The sequence below is a fragment of the Ptychodera flava genome, chromosome 19 (assembly GCF_041260155.1).
Source record: "Ptychodera flava strain L36383 chromosome 19, AS_Pfla_20210202, whole genome shotgun sequence".
NCBI classification, from domain to species: Eukaryota; Metazoa; Hemichordata; class Enteropneusta; family Ptychoderidae; genus Ptychodera; species Ptychodera flava.
This window is the reverse complement of record NC_091946.1, coordinates 19,639,349-19,660,668: the sequence shown is the minus strand read 5'-3', so window position 1 is coordinate 19,660,668 and position 21,320 is coordinate 19,639,349. Positions and strand designations below refer to the sequence as shown.

Genomic DNA, 21,320 nt, shown 5'->3' with positions numbered 1-21,320 from the left:
ATCATATATTAAAGACCCAAATGTATGGGACATCTTTTACACAAATAGACCAGCCTTATTGGGACTTTGGTACAAGACTGGGATGTACAAGGTGTAAACAGAAATTTGTATCATTACTACTGCCAAAGCTAGAAATTCAGGTTCACCAACAATTTTTGACAAAGCGGACAAGGATATGACAGGGATTAGACAGGGCGAACTTCTAACAATTCGTCGTCCCTACTTCGTGACTTGCAGCGCGCGGAGTCTTATCGAACACCCGAAAGTGAGATAGGCTCGCCCAAATGAATACACAGTGTGTAAAGAAGCGGGGATTTACTATGAAGGGAAACGCGAGGCCTGTTTTGACTCAGTTTCAGCGATTCAAGTGGTCTATTTTGACGTTCTGTGTTTTCTGTTTTTCACAGACACGCGGTCAGCCTGCCATTCAGCGCGACCAACAGAGATCGATTCGTCGGTTTGGGTGTCCACTTAACAAAGCATCCAGGTGACCCGTTGCCGGCGACGGCAATTAAAGCCGACGTTCGATAAGACGAGCCACAAAAACCACTCCAGTAATTAATTGCGCGCGTGTTAAACGCTTTTGAATTGTTTCAAGTGTCTTTCGCCGAAAACCGCGTTGCGTCGCGCACAGATTCATTGTACTGTTTGCTTTGTTGCTTTGATTCTGGCGTTTGGCAGGTTCAAGAAAGGGGAAAAAAACATTGCGTTATGAGAGAGATACCATTCATAATGGGCGATTCGCTTCGGGGAATTTCATTAGGGAATCAAAACAATTGCGATGTCCGCTAATCTCTTGTATGGTCAAATTGACACAGCGGGCGTACCGCAGCCATCCTGATGACAGCTCGCACGAGACTGATCGTGACTTTTTGAAGAAAATGTAACAAAGAGCTCAGCCCCCTAAATGTCCGAGTTGAACTATTACTGTCACGAGCTTGTCGCTTCATACGAGAAGGAGTCCCCTCGTGCTCACTCAAGCTGCAGCAACCGGAACAACGGTGAATGAAAGAGTGATCGTTTTCAGCTGAATTCTCGGTTCCCTCGTTGATGTCGTCAGCGACACGAACTCTCTCAGACAAAGTAAAACACGACCTGGAGCAAACGAGAGTAATTTTTGTCGGCCCCTATACTGCAGACTTATAGATATCAAACTTTGTGTTTCGTATTTGTCTGATAATTGGGAGCTGTTGTTCATTGTTGATAATGTGGCATTATTGTACTAACGCACCCATGCAGCTTTAGGAACCGACTCAAAGACCCGTTAGCTGTATCTTTATTTGCAGTGAGTGATGAGCGGTGTTTTTGATTTCCATTAGTAAGCCATATTGTCTTTGAAAACGTCAGAATTTCAATCCTTGGCGATGGATTCGGTCGGCTGTTCACATTTTTTGTGTCCTCGCTCACGCGTGGCATGACGCCGACTTGCAAGTCGGAATTTATTTAGTTGTTAAAATCTAAGTCGTACATTCGTCACCAAGTTGATGTTTGTGAACATTCTGTGGTCACACTTCGGTGAACATTTTTACATAAGCTGCTTTTGATTTCAAACCATATTATCGAACAAAAAAAGCAAAAAAATACAGTTCATGGGTTTTAATATCGGTTTAAGTCTGCTTTCCGTGCGAAAAAAAGGTTTAACAGAATCTGACTATGTTATTCACCGACATACAGCATAGTCCGCTCGTCAAAGCGAAGATGGAGCAAGGCTGAATCGGAAACGCACGTCTGCGAGTATGAACGATAAAATGATTGAAACAATAGGGACTTGTCGATTTATATATGAGAATTAGAAATGACAATCAAAACAGATTCATTTGGGGCGGGAAATGCCACCCGTCTTGTATTTTCATCATGTCGTATATAGTGTAGGACGTTGCATCGAAACTTCAATTTGTGTTTAAGTCTTTGTTCTGTGTTTACCGTGTCAAAGACAACCAAATGAGACAATAATGTCTATCAGAAAAAAACGCTTGTCCGAGTACTTTCACAAGTTAAGTGTTGCTTTATTAAACAATATTTCATTTTTTCGTGCATGTATATTGACTTGTCCTCCATCTTCGGAATCTAAAAATATGTTGGTGTTTTGCTACTTTTACCGGTCATTTTAGTGTCGTACTAAGAGCGCACTCTAAGCTGTATGCCCGCAGCTGTCCCAATGCTTTGGCCGCTTTTTTGATTTCTGAACGGTTTTAAATGGCAAGCCGTCGGGCGAGGATGCAAATGCTCCGCCCGATCATGAACTGTGTCAACGTTCTTTGAGAACCGTGTTCGAACAAATACACGTAACGATCTATGCTCACATTCATCCAGACCACGAGTCGCACATTTCTTTGGGATCGAGGCGATATAACGAACATGTACCACTAACACTTTTTTTTTGGTCATTTCTTAATTCTCCAACATGTCCAATAAAGGTCGGACACTGCCTAACCCAGTACCGTGTCAGGTGTGTGGCGACAAAAGCTACGGCAAACACTACGGCGTCTACTGCTGCGACGGGTGTAGTTGCTTCTTCAAGAGAAGCATCAGGCGCAGTATGGTGTACACCTGCATCGGCAAAGGGAACTGCACCATCGACAAAGCACGGAGGAACTGGTGCCCCTTCTGCAGACTGAACAAATGCTTTGCCGTCAACATGAACAGAAATGGTACGTATTTGAAAAGTTTTATCAATGCCGACCATACTCATCCCAACTTTCGTTCCCCCATATTTGAAATCCCACCAGTTTATCGATAAACCGAGTTCAGATCTAACGTTACCCATACAATTGAGCTAATGAAAGGGTTTATTTAACCCCGATATAATTGATCTTAAGACGGTAAGTTTTTTTTCAACTAATTTTTTACTTGATCCTGACTTGCTTTCCCCGCTGTGATCAATCAAGAGTGTGCGCAGAAGTAATGATGTGATTTTCAGGTGACTTTAGTAAGTAGTTGGCAGTCTCAGCCCCCTTTCCATGATTCTGTGGATAGTGATCTTGAAAATGTCACAGTATCACATGCAGTCTTGCAGCTACATATCACGGTGTCAATCCTAGCATGATACAACATTATATTATAATTGATCACGTAGTTCCGGGCAATTCCTCCAAACACATCAGATAATGTCGCTTGCCATCGCTTATTCCCACACTTCTCAAACTTACATACTTTCCTACGCTTGCATTCGAAATCGATGTAATATTTGTTTTAGATCTGTTTTCCGCTAGACTTTGATAACACGTTATTTCCAGATCCCATTAAATACCCCATAAATTTACAAAATCTTCATAATTAGCCAACTAGCATGTATGTGTGTATATATGTTGTAATGTGAAGTTGGCGTGCGTAAGTGTTTAAAGTATGTCCGTCGATACGCCCTTCCGATTAACGAAATTGACATGGTATTTGATATTCTAAACATCATGTAAAAGTATCGCTTTTCCCCAAAATATCCGACATGAACGTCTCTGTGCCCATTTACTATCGAGATAAATTACAACTTAAGTGACACCAGCGCATTTCATGTTGTGTCATATTTACCATAATAATCTTGGAAAATCAAAATCGGCTGTGTCAGTCTTCAAGAAAAACTGAACATTATGAGCTGAAATCTTTACACTTAGCTGCTCAATGTTTGCGATACTTTATGGCGTATGTTAAAATTACTTTGTAAAATTGTTCTCTCTTGGCATAGAATATTTTAGCAGTGTTTTCCATATATTATATTTTCCATATCTGCTTGGCTGTTGAAGGAATAAGCCTTTGCAAAAATTAAACTGCTCGCTGTATAACACAAACTTATCCATTGGTTGTTAAACTACCACCTATGGATCAGTCTAACGACTATGTGATCACGAGATCATTTTAAAGACAAATGTATTGCTAAAATCACTACAAATATTTGCCTTCTACAAGCAGCTTTTAGCAGAACGATTATTCCCGAAAAAAATCCACCTTTACTATCCAGTTATCGTTTAAGAGCACACCCTCCTCCAGGGGGAAAACAGCTGAATGAAATACTATCCTAATTTACTTAGGAAGGAAATATCGGAGCAGAATTGCTGTCATGGCGTAAACACAATGAGCACTTGCAACATTTTAACAGAAATACATTTGGAGTCGACTGTAGTCGATGAAACAAATCAGTATGCCTGCAGACGATTTTCTTGCGACGATCACGTTTATTTATTCTGTTGTTCTAAAAATACCGGATTATATGAATCAGCTTTGAAGATAATGTTCTCTGACAGAAACGTTTATAATCTAGCACAGGATGCAGGTAACATTAGTTTGTACAGAGATAAAGCTTATAACAAACCTGCTTCAATATGCCTAAGTTAATCGGTACAATTCTTTTTCTCGAGCCATGAAAGAAAACAGACAGGAAACACAAAAACAGTCGGTAATGAAAAACCAATAGGCATAATCATATATATATATATATATATATATATATATATATATATATATATATATATATATATATATATATATATATATATATATATATATATGTATACTCGTACTTATATACATACGTAGATGCATAGATACATAGACACAGAAACATATACATACATATATAAACACATCACACATACAAAATACATACAAGCACATGATAGATAGATAGATAGATAGATAGATAGATAGATAGATAGATAGATAGATAGATAGATAGATAGATAGATAGATACATACGTACGTACATATGAATATCGTGTATTACATATGGTAGTTTCTTACAGTGGCATAATTTAATATGAATTGTGATTTTATGTATTGCCTGACGTGTCGAAATAGATAAGTCAAACATCTCCTGGTTTACGACAGACAATTTAAAAATGATATATGTAACTATTAGTTTCATTCAAAATTGGAATAGCGGGGGCGAACCAATTCTGAGAGTTTCAACTTGAACGGAGACATGACATTGTTGACTGTACGTATAGAGCATTTACATCCGATTCGATGAAAATTTGCACTATACTTCTTGAAAGTCTGCTTTGTCGCCATGACATAAATGGTGTCCTGAGTAATATTTCCCTTCGCTTATTATTTATTCATCTCCTCGAGAAATTCTCGACAGTTGAATTATTTTGGAGCTGAATATTTATCTCGCACATCTGACTCAGCGCTCGATCAAATGTCGTTTAATCTTTGACTTGGGTCACTTCAAAATCGCCGTTCAGTGCAGCGACTCTTCCTGATGTCGATATGCATCGGTTTCTTTCACAGATACAAATTTATTTTTTGTCTCGAGCGCGAACTTGCAGAAGCTTGTGTATGCGTGTATCGGTATTTGGCAATTCAGAGATTACTTTGGTTTTGTGTCAAGCCAAAAATTACTTATCGAAACGTCAGTGCTCTCGATGATACTGATAAGCATTGCGAGTGTAAATACAATTCATTTTGAAAGTGCTTAACACGAAATGTCGTTGACTTGATCAATCGAAAACAAGTTGTTTACTTTGCTACAGGAAGTGATTAAAATTATAGCTTTCTCACCTCTTCAGACAACATTTTAAATTTACTAAACCACTTCAGATGATGAATAAACATTATCTTCCTCAGACCGTTTAAATTTTATTTGATATACTTAATCTGTTTAAAAACATAATACCGGACGAGGCTGTATTTGTTGGTTGTAGCGCTAAAAATAACCCTATTGCTGTAAGAAAGTGCTCTTTCCGAAATGTATACTGTAGCTCTGAGCCTCTGTTGAAGTTCTGTTTGTGGTCATTGTCACAGTTACAGTGATTGCAATAAGCCGAGCTGTTTCTATCTGTCCCTACCAGACTCCACCCTCCCCAAGACTGCACACCCCCGCGTAAGTAAACTGGGAAAAGATCAAGAAATTGTTTCAGATATTTCCGCATCTGCACTTCTAAGTCAAAGACCAAAAATTGAACCCTCATGCACGACTTGAAGATATGCGGCTGTTAAGATTCGGAATGAAATTCCGCTATTTCACCATATCGTTCTTAAAAAGCAACGGCAGAATTTCTTGACACAGTTTGCAGTGATATCGATAAAAAACTACAAGATGTAGGTCAGATGTCGGCAAGAAAATCTTCAAACTTGCATACCCGTATATGATCAGAAGGTACATTGTATTTTCTGTTCTCTTTCTAATACTGTTATTTTGACTTGCAAAATATTCTAGATATTCTCATTCTGAAAATGTCTACATAATCTGACTGAATCGTGTTTAAGTGTAAAGTTCCATACCGTGCAAATATCGATGCAGTTACTTTTTGATATCCAAGATGGCGGTGACCCAAATACTTTATATTCTTCACTTCAAACAATGACGCCAGGTGGTGCAATCATCAAAAAACAATAGTTTCAGTGCAAGTGTTCGACTTTACACAAAATGTTAAAACGTCAATTAAAGTTCATGCAAATTTTGTGTCACGTGATATATCTTTCAGAGCTAGCACGAATAAAGCAGTAAAAGGCGCCAAAAGAAGACAACACTCTCCACTCACTTTTTGTAACGTTGTGTTGTCATGCCACTTGACGTAAATATAATCAATACCTGTAGCGGTTATGTACTGCTTTAAATGTAAAACTGCAAATTTTGTTTTATAAAAGTACTGAGCAACTTCAAGATTTCCATTATTGTGACTGAAATAGGAATTTTTAAACTTCGGGTATGCTCTGGTTCAACCTTTGCGAGCGAGGTGGCGGAAAAAGTTGCGCTTACACCGATTAAACTGTCGACAGTTTTGCATCTCTCGCGCGGCAAAATAAGATTACGAAATCGGAGGTGTCGTGACATCGCTCGAAGTCATATTTCTCAAATAGCGTTGCCTTGAAACACCTGCACTGAGATTTAATGGAAAAAACGGCAGAAATCGATGAAGGGGACGACTGCCCACTTAACTGCTCGTCACTCGTGGTATCGATGACGTCAACTCGGGTGTGAGAATCTCGCGGCGCCGTCCAGCGATATTACAATAACGGGAATTTGAGATGACAGAGATCATATCGCCGTAGCATATCGGAAAAATGGCGGCAAAGCGAGATGTACCTCTCGGTTGTGTCTTCCAAATGTATGGATGCGACCTCAGGATGTAGTTTTTAAGTTTTGATCTTTTCAGGAACATTGTGACTTTACTTCATTTTCCGTCTACAAATAAAATATGTCTCACATTCCTTGCCTCAGGCGGCTACATTAACGTCAAAACGTCGGCATTTATCCATTCAAAGCATCCCTCAACAGCCACTTACGTATTCTGGAGAGAGAGAGAGAGAGAGAGAGAGAGAGAGAGAGAGAGAGAGAGAGAGAGAGAAGAGAGAGAGAGAGAGAGAGATTTGTAAATGGTGCATAGAGTTGAAAATATTTTGTATTCCACGGCTAGATTTAAGCTTGTTACTGTCTGTCATAATATCATCTCGATTTGATATATGCGATCTGATTAAATTAGAACTTGGAATAGACCCACTCCCATTCGGTGGAAAGTCAAGGGCCAGCGCAATCATTCGAGATGTTCAAAGCGAGAAATAAACAAACTGATACCTTTTTCCAGAATTACAATTGTTTCAGCTGTCCAGGAAGAACGAGGGCCACGAAAGAATAAAGACTCAACGACAGAGAAAAACAAAGCAAAACCAGACTCCACCAGTAGCTATGGCACCGCCAGTGATCACCTTGGAAACGGCGAAAAGCTACGGAGCCTCTCACCAAGATCAAGAGTTCCCGATTCGACCCAGCGACCGACAAGCCCGCGACCACACCACAGTCCTTTTCAACCTTGGAAAACGACGAACACCAAACCCGAAAAGTCGAAGAGCGGGAAAGATCACGGAGAATTCCGAAGTGCGTTCGAGAGTTTCCGACCAGCTCGTTACCACCCTTACTCAATCCAGAGCGCCACAGTGTTGCAAGGCCTGCCTACGCCGACGACAGTGCTATTCGGGCAACAGCTTCCGACCAGAATTTTAACAACGAACGGTAAGAAATGTTCGCATCAACTAAGATGAGACTGTTACAAAACCTAAGTTTATTTTTGTCTATCGTAAGCATTGATTTGTGACTCACATTTGACATTTTTTTGGTTTTTTTTAACAACTATTCAGGTCAAAGAAGTCCAAACAAATATTGGCATATTGTAAAAAGGTTCTTTGAGTAAACAAATTTTAAAGAAAGGGTATGGTTAACATTATATTTTCGTGTAATCACAAATAACTATGACTGTTTACCGTAAATTGCATTCATTTAACGAATACGCCCTTTCCACTATGATCGCGAAATTTCGATGTCTTATCCAAAGTGACCCTTCCCTGTCCGCTTGTGCCCATAGTGACCAGTTCACTTCTGATGCAGTTCGAAAACAACTTTGCTTGTCTCTAAAATACGTCTACAAAGGTAAAGGTTTATGTCTTTTTCTCCCAGAAATTATAGTTGTTCAACTCTTAACGAGTTTGTATTACTAGAGAAAAAAACGTATATTTCTCAAAAGAACGCCCTGTGAAACGCATTAGAGAGAAAAAGGAACTAACGAAACGTCTGATACATATAAATTGTCCTTATTACAAGATTCTTCCGATGCTCATAATTCACAGGTTCAACGGCGACAACACAAGACACAAATCAACTTCACATGCTAAAAAGCAGTGGCCCGCCCCCAGTGTTGGTACGACCAATCGCACTCAGCAGACAGGGATACATGGAGATGCTGCACGAAATAGCCGCACAGATTTTATTCACCACGGTGAAAAGGGCGCGAACCGTACAGTCATTTCAGAGCCTCAACTTCAGGGATCAGATTCTTCTACTGGAGGAGGGTTGGAGTGAACTGTTCTTACTGCACGCGTCTTACTGGCCAGTAGACATGGCGTCGCTGATTGTACAGTTTCAAGGGACTTCAGATCCTGGGACAACATTTGATAGCAGTTTCAAGGTAGGGTTCGCCTTGATTTCGAACCAAAAAACGGCGTGCGCCCAGATTTTGCTAACAACTTTGACAACTTCTTGTTCCCCCCTTATTTAAATAATATCTCTTTCCCCTCCGTCTCCGCCTCCGCATTTTCCTTCTCCTGCTCCTCCTCCTCGTGATCATCATCATCATCATCACCATCATCATCATCATCACCATCATCATCATCATCATCATCATCATCATCATCATCATCATCATCATCATCATCATCATCATCATCATCATCATCATCATCATCAAAGTACACAAATTTATGTTTTCTCGTCCGTTTGCCGGCGTGTTAACTTATGTAACACTCTTCCACTGTTACCTTTGAAATGCCCTTTTTTGGAACGTTTATTTCAAAACACAGTTATTTCTTGTCTATTGGGTGTGATAACTTTTTCTGTGTTTTGATTTACTTTGCCAAATCAAATCAAATCAAATCAAATCAAATCAAATCAAATCAAATCGAATTGAATTAAATCATTTTCACCATCACCACCACCACCACCACCATCATCATCATCATCATCATCATCATCATCATCATCATCATCCACCCTTATCGTTTATCTGCTCCACAAAGATTTTCAATCTTAGAATAATTTCTTTCTCCAGAGCAGCGACAGATCGGAAGTGGACATGTCTGCCGTTCTGACGTCACTACAGGAGACAATCAAGAGGTGCAAGTCACTAGGACTAGATTCCACCGAATTCGCCCTGTTGGAGGCGCTTGTATTATTCAGAACAGGTGAGTGACGTAACAGCTGACAGCTCGGCCGTTGCTTGTACACTGAAACCGTTGTTGACAATACTTCAAAATATGCAACACTTAACTAGTCTGATTTACTAAGAACATGTACGTAAAACTCTAAAGTAACTTAGTGCAACAGAATTAAAAATGTTGTCTTAAGCAAACATTTCCGAAGTCAAAACACAAAAGCTATTTCTAAACCAGTCAACACTTACTGTAAATGGGATTGCCTCCCGCATATGAACAACAGCGCACTGTAATTTATAAATAGGTTTTTGTCTTCAAGATGTAGTACAGCAAGAATTCATTGATTGCCTTCTGAAATCTAATTGCCCTATTAATGTCGTATGCGCCCGAAACTGAAAGACTGAAACGTTTGCTCAAATTTTCTTCAAAGAAACTTTCAACCATTCTCTTTACAAAGGAAGAGGAAAAATCAGTGATCACCATGCAAAAGTTTAATGCTTGAAAACAAATTACCTGAAATTTACCACCACTTGAAATTCTAAATGGCTGTCATCCCTGCGTCAACTCTATATAGAAAGAAATTAGACGATAAAACCTAATTTTTTCCGCGTGCTTCAAAATGAGCCCGCAAGGGTCATAGAACAGATAAGAATTTGAAAAGTATTGTAAGAAATTGAGGTTCCGCATATCTATCTTTATGAGATCATGAAACTCCATAGGAATTAATCAGTTAGTTTTCCGCCCTCTTCGTCATTAATGAAAACATCAAAATATGAAATAAGGACATTGAAGGAGTTAAAATGTATACTTAAACCACAATGTAAAGTTGCTCCTCCAAATTGGTGTACCGTGTTGGTGTATCAGAATCATTAGTTGAAAAAGCAAACCGATGTTGATGATTTACTCATTCAGGTTTTTTTTTTATTTCAGATTTCAAGCAGGGACTCAGCAACACACATCAGGTTGAGTTCCTGCAAGACCAAGCCCAGCTGATTCTCGCACAGTACGAGACTAGTAAAAACCCACAGAATCCCGCGAGATTTGGAAAACTACTTCTGACTCTCGCGTCCCTCCGGGCTTACAAAACAGACGTAGTTGAAGAGTTGTTTTTTCGAAAAACTATCGGCAAAGTTCCGATCGAGGCCATTTTTGGAAGCGTATAGAACAAAATTCCCTATAAAAACACGGAAATGAACTTTGTCGAAAATATTGATCGCTTTTTAAATACAGTAAATGTGCAAAAGAGAAAATCCATTTATCAGAAAACATGAACAAATTATATGTATATATGATGATAAAATAGACCTTTCTTTGTGCCAATACAATTGTAATACAGATGTGAGAAAATCAAGTTACGGACCAATGCTGTGCGCCCTCATGAGTCATGAATAGATAAAACAACACTTCTTTCTGTCTCTTATTTTGGCTGCTCTCCATGGATCCATGTCAGTGCAACAGGTGAGGGCGCTAGACTAATAAAAATGTAAATATGTTGCAACAACGATAATATAATATATTTTTAGCCTCCATAAGAGAAAGGGATCGCCTTTTAAATAAAACTGAAGGCTTGAGAGAAAAGTTACGAACCACGTGATTGATTCGACATGACATATCCTACTATTCTGAGTACTTCTAAGACAGTTTTTGTCAGTTTTTATATCGAAGGAGAACACGAAACTTTTCATCGAAGAACAATGTTTTCTTTTTGCCGAGTAATGACCCACATTTGCTCCTTAACATATATATTGCATATTTTCATCCATGAAATATGCCAATGAAATAAATATTTAATACAAGACAATAATGATTGGGCTGATTTATTTGTATTAATAAGGGCGATGAGTGACAATCCACAATTTCCTTCAATTCCCCATGTAAAAATGTAACAGACCATAACACATTGATGTAAGTACACACGCGCGCGCATTCATGTGTGCGTGATTCGTTTCCATGGCCGCCTACATTTCCGTCTCCGTGTCTATGTATAAGTTGAACATCGAGTTATACGTGTTGAAATCCTTGAAAACGTTCCTTTCTCCGTCGATTGCTCTCTTTTATACTATGTTACTAGGAAACAAAAGAGTAGCTATGACCTGAAATTTTGTGTGGCACTTGGCGAGGAAACGATCATTGACCTCAGTTCAGAAACGTGTCTCAATATCATTCTGGCAGCAAAAAAATCACTCACTTTAGTTTTTGTCTTAAAATATTTTAATGTATGATATTATTGGAAATGATTGGCATCTAGTCAATGTTCAATTACCATAGCAATTCAGCTTTAGTCTGAAATATCTATCGTTTTTGGGACAAACTGAGAGATGTTGACTCTGTAGGAATATGGTTTGTATGGTATTTGCCTCCAGGTATTTCGTCGTGTTTCTTACAAACTTCTCGATTGGCCAGTCTGACAGAAATGCGTTTCTGTACGCTTCAGAACTGATGCCACGTGCTCGAGCTCGTCTATTATGAAAACGTGACCTGATGTGATCATTGAAATTATCGATAGCCGAGTTCAAAATAGACGCATTCGTGTCGGCGAAAATCGCCGACGGGGCGATTCGTCCATGGCAATTATAAACAGATGGCACTCAACGTATTTGCCAGGATTGTACTTTTGCAACCAATCAGTATTTCATACTAGGAACATACCACTTTTCATTATTTTAGATGCAAAATAAAACGATGCAACTAGCTCAAAATGCCTTATGATTGTTATTATGGTTTATTACTCACTCACTACCGTGAAATGTAAATACTTCAAGGACATACATGTATACAAAATTACAGAAGGCTCATTTAGAATTCTCCTCTCTCGTGAGTTTGAGAGATTCTCCTTGTGGCTTGAGATTTGCTCATTGGAAAGCAGTTATCATACTCAATAACGCAGACAAAACAAAGAATTTCAGTTCCAGCACTAGTCTGTTTTAGATATTAGTGTTACCTTTTGTACCTATTGTGACGGAATTCGAACCACAATACAAACTTCTGATGGTAGGATAAACAAATTACAACCACTCAAATGCAAATGATAATACTTAAAAGTTTGGATAAGATCACAATTTGTTACCTGTTCAGGGTATGGTGCTCATGATGGTTGTATTGATGTAACAATTTTATTCAGTAATGAGTAATGAGCAATGACCCTGCCCTTTCTATCATGAGTTATCAGTTTTATTTCACCGAACAAAATACTTTTGATGTCCTAACGTCTACGTCGAATAGAGTCACTTAACAGAATTCAGTTCAGTCTCGCTCGGATTCGAACTCCCAATTGACGTACGGTACCTAGTCACCTATAGCGAAGACATCACAGTCAAAACCGCTCGGCTAAATCACTACCCTTAAAAAGTGGTTCAATAACAGAGCTAAGTTGTTACAATTTTCTTACTGCGAGCCGTCACCACGCTGTAGAGTTCATAGAGCACTCGCACACACACACACACACACACACACACACACACACACACACACAATCGCTATCATACGTCTAAAACAAACTTAAAGCAACGAATACATCGCTAAATTGGACATCAGATATCCTTGGTGACAAATTCTATCCTCCAGGTGAATATAATCAAGAGTTGAAGGTCGCCCTGTGAACTTTTAATCATTTCAGTCGCCATACCTGAAGTGGATAATCAAATAATGTCTGAATTTGGAGACCGTTTTGTATGTAGCTAACCTTGTGTTATTACTGTACAGTTTTTCTAAAATGCTGAAGTTATCGAATACAGCTGGAGTGAACTCCGCTTACCTTTTTGGAATCGTACAGATAATGCGCAACCAAGCGATGATATGTAAAACCAAAGGAACGGGCGTAAATCATTGCACCTGATAGTCATGTTTTAGAACAATTTACATGTAAGCCACACTGCGGAAAAAGCCTCACCGTACAGTAACTGAGCTGGAAACCATTTGCAGTTATATAATGTACTCTTTTAGCGTAGACCGTTGGCGTAAAAGTATTCAATATTTGACACATTCAGAAAGTATTTTTTAGACACATTTATTTTGCGGATAATATATAACTGAAAACAGAACAGGGTTTACTTAAACCTCAACACAAAAGTAACGTCTAAAGAAGAAGAAGGAGAAATCCACACTACAGAAGTGGGTAATGAGTTAGGTTAATAGCCAAAAAAAATTCAGGCACATTTTAAAGATCATCTTTCTTCAACTCCGTATTGTAGGGAATCATCTGTAAAAATTAAAAAAATCGTCATCATCATCATCATCATCATCATCATCATCATCATCATCATCATCATCATAAAACAATGTACTATTGCTGAAGGCGACAAGATCCGATGTTTAAGTATCGGTGGCAATATTTTACAGAATTTGCTCAAAAATTAAGTTGTTGAAGGTGGTCCATATTTACAAATTGGCTGAAGAATTGAGTGTTTTATTGCAATGACGACTTTTTCTTTTGCGTTAGTTTGCATCAAACTTTCTTAACTTGTCAAAGAGCCTAGCAAATTCCAGCTCTGTTGTCATTGCTGCAGAAAGCATCCGAAATTTTGAAGCATTAGTATGTCTTCAATAAATGAGATGAATTGTCAGTAAAAGCTTCATGATTTGCAGCTCTCATTATGAAATATAGAAGGTAAAATACAACAATAAGCCAATATGCCATCAATCCCAATTTCTGTGTAATTGTCAGATTTGAGGCTGAAAGGTGGCACTTTCGTCTCAAAAGAATGAAAATCGCTGCAAATGGGTGATGTACACAAGTTAACGATAATATACAATTGGATAGTTTCCAACGGTAAAAATGGTGTTGGATGTTTGACAACAAATTCGTCTTGCAAAAATTTCGAGGAATGAATGCTTTTTCGCTGTAGCAGTGGGAAACAATACTGTCCAAAAGATTTAAATGGTTCTTTGAAAATTCACAGGGAATTTCTTTTCAGCAGTGTACTGTCAAACATTTGATCAATATAAGTAAATACAGGGGTTTCGCCTATTTGAGTTGTGCTCATTTTCAATAAATCTGTAAAACGTTAATTTCAAGTAAAGCCATCTTAGATTAAGTTCTTACATTAGTCAATTAGAAATCATAATTCTTAGAACTGAGCAAAATACATTTATAAATACATGTATCGGTATTCATCTTCTGTTAACGTGTCACAGTTATGCCTTGTTAAATCAATTAAGGTTTCAATGGCCCTACCTGTGAAAAGTTCATGATATAGCAATTATCTCAATAACAGTGAATTTAATGTCCTGATTGCAAAAATTAATTAAGTTTGCAATTGAACTATTTTTCAGTGATCACCTTCCAGCATAAGATAACCAGTTCACTTCAATTGTCTGTTTGGTTAGGGATAATCTTACTTTTGCTGATAATCGCGTTCCGGTCGGTTTAAATCTCACTTTTTGCAGATGTAACCTCTCTTCTCGGTGCATTTCCGGTCATTCCACAACCCCTTTTCCCGATCCCATATTTCTACGCAATCTTCATTTCCACGCCAATTGTCAGGCTGTCTGGCTGCCCAGTTGAAGTATTCAACCTGCATGAAATTCGTTTGGAATTGTTGGAGGTATACCGGACCGACAATCTCGAAATACATCGATGTCTTACTTTTGTCATAAATCATGATTCACAGTAGACTTATATCGATGCCATTTACTCAAGTATCACCAGAAAGACTAAACAAGGCATTTTGCCATTCTATTGTAGTCAAATTTTGTGAAAATGTCTCTTTTCAGAAACAGTATTTTGCTTCTTCATTCAATGTACTGTACGACAAAACGAGCATTGCATTTGACAAATCATCAATTTTGATAGAAAAACGTATGCTATCTTGCAGATTCCATAATGGTTTATCTCAGTTTTAATATAAACTGCTTTTACACCCAGCAGCCCTGAAAAGATGTGCACTTTTCCAAATAACCCTCCTCTTCTAAACATTTAAAGCAATTAACAGGGGTTGAAATGAACAGTGCAAAAGGGTGTACAAAAGGCAATGTTATCGTTCACATATGAATCCATATCCGGAATAAGCTTATAATTAATTTGTCAACGATAACATTTGACGATAAAAAGTGATGTATGTTTACCGTATCGATATGTTGGACGATAGACATTTCAAAACAATTTAGGAGTATATCAAGAAACGTCACACAAACAGAACAAATTAATGGGACATTAAGAGGCTCGCTTACAGCTAAGAGTTGGTGTCTCTCTTTGTGAAATTAACGCTGACTTTTATGTCCATGAAGATAGATTACCTTGGAACCGCTGTACCACTTCCATATGCCTTCTATCGCTCTGTCATTTAAACCAATCCACATTGTTGATTTCTGACGATAACTGAAAGCTATAGAAATTCAAATAAAACAGAGGGGAACTATTAGAGTGCGTGACGATAAAATTTTTCAATGATTTTAATTATATCTAGCAAGTCAAGACCAATATATAGTATTTATCTGAAAAAATATTTTGTCTAAAATATATCAGATTTATTATTATCAAACGTGTAGTACTTTGCAGTATCTAACCAAGTGAATTAATTTTTTCAACCACTCTACAAGTAAAATTATCACAGTTTGAGAGATTCCCGAATGCTTTTTTATTCACATCAGTCGTCGTTTATGTAACCAATTGAATCTTAAATTGCAGTCAAATATCAGCTACAAAGTGTTGATCAACTTATATTACAACGAAACTACCACCCGAAGATATATAAGACGCAAACATTATTGTGGTTGTGTTCGCATCACAGCATTTTTGTGGTGATCAAGATTTTCCTTCTCCGGTACTACAAAATCGGGAGTAACAAAAGTGAGACTTTAGCCTACCCCCGATGAATGCATCTTCAACGGCATCATCAATAGTAGCCAGTGTCCCTCCATGAAGCTTACACTGTGTTATAGCTTGATGCCAAGTATAATGATGGCCAGTGTAGAAGAAGAAACAACTTCTCCGACAAGTCGAAGTTCCATGGTAAATACATTGCCATCGAGAAACTGTGAATGACAATCGAAAATAGAAGTAAGGCAGTTCATCAAGTCACTTTTGTTAAAGGTATACAGTCACCTGTAATCTAAATATGCCCATATATGGTCAAAGGGGCGTTCCTTGACTTTCAAAATGCCCATGTAAGGGCGCTGTTTTTTAAAAAGCGGCCACCCGCTTAAAATCTGTGATTGGTTAGATTTTCTCTTTCCATGGTAACTGTGGCAAAATTGGAACAGGTGACAGTATACCTTAAAAACCCTTTGAACCCTGCTCGAAAAAATGTCCGTATGATGTCATAGGTCACTACGGGGTGAGGGTTCAAAGGGTTAAGTCATTGTAGTCATTTGTGTTGTGATGTGCGATCGTCATATTGTATTTGGCATTCGTTATACCAGCGTCCGCTCGCACAGGTCCGTTACTCTGACTACAGTCTCCCACCAACTACCTGACTTCGGGGAGCATGCAACTGCCCGGACAAGCGACCTTGGCAAGCAAAGATGTCGTTATATTTTGATGCGTATTCGTTATATTGTGATGTGCATTCATTATTACATATGTGTCTCAGTTTACTTGTAAATGAGCACACGCGTACTAGTAGTATTTGCACTACAGTGCAAATACTGAAAACATTGTGCCATTACCTTATGTTAATGAGCACAGTTAACCTACAGACCTTATAAAAACAGGAATGGCAACTGCAGCAATCAAAAAAATTGGCCACCTGCTGCGTTACCCGTGAATTATCATCCTAAGCCAAATTACCGTCTGGACGGCCATCTTCAACGACCTGTTCAATATTATTTAAATCAAACTCGATCTTTGTAAAAATCCCGCATTTAATGCGAGCATCTTAAACTTTATTGCTATTGTTCACATGTGCAATGTTGATGTTGGCTCTACTCTCTGTCTGTTTTCGGAGTAATTTTTCTAGCAGTCCTAGGTTTTTCATCTTCGTTGACAACACGTATCAGCTGAAGCTTTATTTTAAGTTTCTTCATACTGTAATTCTTGTACTGAACCTCTATGTTTCCTCATGGTAGTCCATGAGGACACCATGAACAATGTTTTGCAAATACAAAACATTGCTCATGGTGTCCTCATGGACTACCATGTATAGTGAATCAATATTTTTGATACTGATAATCCCCATATCAAATTTCTTGTTCACACATGCACTTTTTTTCTCAAACCTCAAGCAAAGTACACAGATGTACAGATATAGCTTGTTTTGTAGGGGAAAATAGTTAATAGTTTGCCAAATAGATTCCAATGTATTACGATTTGATTTTGTGGGCTGAAGAACTATATCGGCCACAGCTTACTTTTCACGAAAATTTAATGTAGACATATGGTGTTCTGCGTTGTTTGAGCGACATGAGCGACAATTGTTCGGCAGATACGCAAGTCTTTGACCCGTAAACAAGTAAATAACACAACACAAAAATAGGATTTGATATATCATTCCACCAAACTTCAGATGATGAAACGCGGCGTGAAGGCACCGTTTTTGTGTTTTTTTTTTCAGCTGTAACATACGCAATAACATCAGAACCCCATGGCGAGACTGCAAACTTTGTGATCAAGGTATTTGCACTCCGGCTTGCGGTGTATTCTGCCGTCCCCGCACGAGCGCCTCACCCTTGTGCAAATACCCCTGCTACGTCGCGCCTGCACTGTCTCGCCACGTGGTTCTCATGTTTATCTTATGATGTTAATTCATTGCATTATGATGCGGACTCTTCATGATTGGACGATGATGACAAACGTCTATTTATGAGATCGAAATATTTTTTGTATGTTTATGATAGGTTAACAATCATGGAACTTAATTTTTGAAACATATGATCTTATATAACAAACTCAGAATGGAGTCTCTCACCCCTTGGTACGGTTATTGATTAAGAATAGGACGACTCTAAATAAACTTTTGTAGGCCCAATATGAATTTTAATAGGCCTTAGGCAAGATATTGGGTATATGTGCAAAATGTACTGACGCTGTAACTCGTACGCGACGCAGCCACATTTGTTCCGAATACGGGGATTATAGGCTGGCCTCCAGTCGCCCGGCTTTTCTCCGCAGCCGAGTTACTAGCAGTTGGAAGACGTTCACCCCACGATCTACGCACAGCCTACCACTCAGCGCGACGGTCTACTGATGTTCAGGTCTTCAATTTATCTCATGTGTTGATACAAGTCAAAGGGGATTAGGATAAATAATATATCATATATATTGCCTGCAAAATCGGCAGTACTTATCATGATGACTGGGTGTAACTGGAATATAAGTCTAACAATCTAAATCGGCGCTGCCTATTGTTATCAGCAGACTTGCGAAAATATGACATTTCCACACATAATTTTGAGTGCAATTGAATTTCGTTAACAAACACAGAATGATAACAGTCTTGATTTTTTTTGCAATTAAATTTGACTCTCAGTACTCTATTGTTATATATGTGAAGTGATATACAATTATTAGGGCTTTACTGTTGAGAAGATCTGTCCTGTCGAGAAATTCAGTTTAGTTTTCAAACTGAATTTCCTAAAGTGTGATTAAAATAGTATGTGCCTCGAAAGTGAAAGGCTTAAACTTTTGCTCAAACTTTCATTAAGGAATACTGACCATTCACTTTCAAAATCAAGAATGAAAATTTGGGGTCAACCGTGCAAATTTAGGTACTAGTGAAACAAATAACTCAAGAATTAAGGCTTACCGATATTTAAAATTCAAAATGGCTGCCATCCCTGTGTTAACTCTATGGAGAATAATACAATTTTCGAATTTCGAAAAACTAACAGTGAAAGGTTTTCTTACACCAAGAGCTTTACAGTGAACCCCCACAAGTGGTATATCAGAAATGAATAGTGAAAGTTTGAGAGTCCGAATATCTGTCCCCGAGGTGCGTTCTACCTTAAGCATTTTGTTATACAATGTTGAATCGTCTCCGTTATCCTGGAGCTAATGCTGAGCTGTGTCAAAACTTCTTGTACGGCTACAATACTGTAAGTATGTCCATGCACTTTTCACCATTTTGATGAAGAATTATATTACGCAAACACTTGAAACACAATTAGCGTCAATGTATTTTACCAGTTATCGTCTGTCTTTGTAGTAACCCCATAATAGTTGATATATTTTTTGTTTCGGATTTTTCACATACTGACAATCAGTGTAGTGTTCAAAAGCACATACTATGATAAAAGTGATCCATGGGGAAACTTTAAATAATAGCTTTATAAAATACTGTTTTCTGTCTCATTCAGTCTTGCACTTTTACGAAAACATTTGGAGGCCCTCAGTTTTCTCTAGAATTCTCACCCCTTAAAAGCACCACATTATCCCCCTCTTTTTTAAGCCCCATGCCGATAATTGTGCCCGGTAAAAAATCATATTTGGCACACACATTTTAACGAAAAGGTTACCTCTATCTACTCCGACGACGGACTCTGCTTCAAAATCCTCTCGCCTGGCCTCCTTGGTAAAATTATCAACGTCAGTCCATCCATGATCATCAAACTTCTCAACAGTCGATTCTTCAGATGCACCACAGAAAGAAACAGTCAGGGCCAGGCTCATAGCAGCGATGATCATCAGTCGTAGCATTTTCACCAGTTCTCTTTGCGTATAGAATGGAACTGACGTGCAGATAATGATTAAAGGTAATATAAGTGCAGCCTCTCATTTTTTTCGTAGAGTCGCCAGGGGTTCTGAATTGTAAGCGGTCCTGTAATACACAAACAGACAAAACAAATACAACAAGCGACAATGACGTGCATAGATCACACAATGTAAACTCCACTCGCACAGGAACAAATTGCTTTCGGCAACAAATTTTGACAATGTAATATAGTGAAAAACTGAAATTCTAAACACTGGCACTGAAAACAAGCAGGAAAGCTCGGAAAAAACAAGTTGGCAATAATATCAGGTGAAAATGTAGCGAATCCGCTTCTACGAAAATGGATATGACAAAATTCCATTCGCTTATTATTCAATCTGTCCAGTATTTAAATATTGGTCAACCCATTTCTGATAATATTAAAATACAGTCACACAGTATTGAAGGGGGAGTCAAAGTCAACTTATTACGATGCTGTTACGAAGCCAAAGATCGCCCTATACAGGCAGGAAAAATGTACACAGCAAATTGGACAGAAACAAAAATGGAAGTGCTACAATAAAACTATGTATGTATGTATGTATGTATGTATGTATGTATGTATGTATGTATGTATGTATGTATGTATGTATGTATGTATGTATGTATGTATGTATGTATGTATGTATGTATGTATGTATGTATGTATGTATCTATCTATCTATCTATCTATCTATCTATCTATATGTATCCATGCATGCACCCATGCATGCATGTTTGTATGCATGCATCCATGCATGTATGTTTCTAATTTCCTATGAGTCTGTACAAATATATACTGTCTTCTCAAGTCCTTCTGTTAATGGAATAAGTGGAACGTGATAGAACTGAAAGGATGGAACATTGAAAATGAAGTATGACACGCTCGTAATATAAAGTACTGAGGATGACACATGTCAAATTCGTAGTGTTCTTTCTCATCCTCGTTCTCCCCTCAGTGATGCCATGACGTGATATTTGGAATATATTTTTTCATTTGTTTTACTCTGCCTGTATGTGTGTTTCTGGGGCTTTAGCTTAAAGGTATACTGTCACCTTCCTATACCATGGAAAGAGAAA

The 21,320-nt window shown here is 38.2% G+C and overlaps 2 protein-coding genes across 2 annotated transcripts; one reads left to right on the top strand and one right to left on the bottom strand.

Annotated features, from left to right (window-relative positions):
* Window positions 1–2,404: 2,404 nt before the first annotated feature.
* Window positions 2,405–12,331, top strand: LOC139118078 (nuclear receptor subfamily 2 group F member 1-B-like). Its single transcript, XM_070681372.1, has 5 exons — window positions 2,405–2,651; window positions 7,538–7,945; window positions 8,557–8,894; window positions 9,534–9,666; window positions 10,567–12,331. The coding sequence occupies exons 1-5, from the start codon at window positions 2,405–2,407 to the stop codon at window positions 10,797–10,799; spliced, it is 1,359 nt and encodes a 452-aa protein (XP_070537473.1). The 3' UTR covers window positions 10,800–12,331.
* Window positions 12,332–13,626: 1,295 nt separating this feature from the next.
* LOC139118264 (perlucin-like protein) lies at window positions 13,627–20,259 on the bottom strand. Its single transcript, XM_070681537.1, has 5 exons — window positions 20,026–20,259; window positions 16,441–16,608; window positions 15,871–15,959; window positions 14,974–15,149; window positions 13,627–13,834 (listed from the first exon to the last, which is right to left on the bottom strand). Exons 1-4 carry the CDS (start codon window positions 20,204–20,206, stop codon window positions 15,009–15,011), a joined length of 579 nt encoding a protein of 192 aa, XP_070537638.1. The 5' UTR covers window positions 20,207–20,259; the 3' UTR covers window positions 13,627–13,834; window positions 14,974–15,008.
* Window positions 20,260–21,320: the final 1,061 nt, after the last annotated feature.

Coding starts and splice junctions, on each gene's coding strand:
- LOC139118264 (XM_070681537.1), bottom strand. CDS start 20,206: ATGCTACGACTGATGATCATCGCTGCTATGAGCCTGGCCCTGACTGTT. Junction 16,609..20,025: donor CGTCGTCGGAGTAGATAGAG/GTAACCTTTTCG, acceptor TGTCATTCACAG/TTTCTCGATGGCAATGTATT. Junction 15,150..15,870: donor AGTGGTACAGCGGTTCCAAG/GTAATCTATCTT, acceptor AATTTCATGCAG/GTTGAATACTTCAACTGGGC.
- LOC139118078 (XM_070681372.1), top strand. CDS start 2,405: ATGTCCAATAAAGGTCGGACACTGCCTAACCCAGTACCGTGTCAGGTG. Junction 2,652..7,537: donor CGTCAACATGAACAGAAATG/GTACGTATTTGA, acceptor CAATTGTTTCAG/CTGTCCAGGAAGAACGAGGG. Junction 9,667..10,566: donor GCTTGTATTATTCAGAACAG/GTGAGTGACGTA, acceptor TTTTTATTTCAG/ATTTCAAGCAGGGACTCAGC.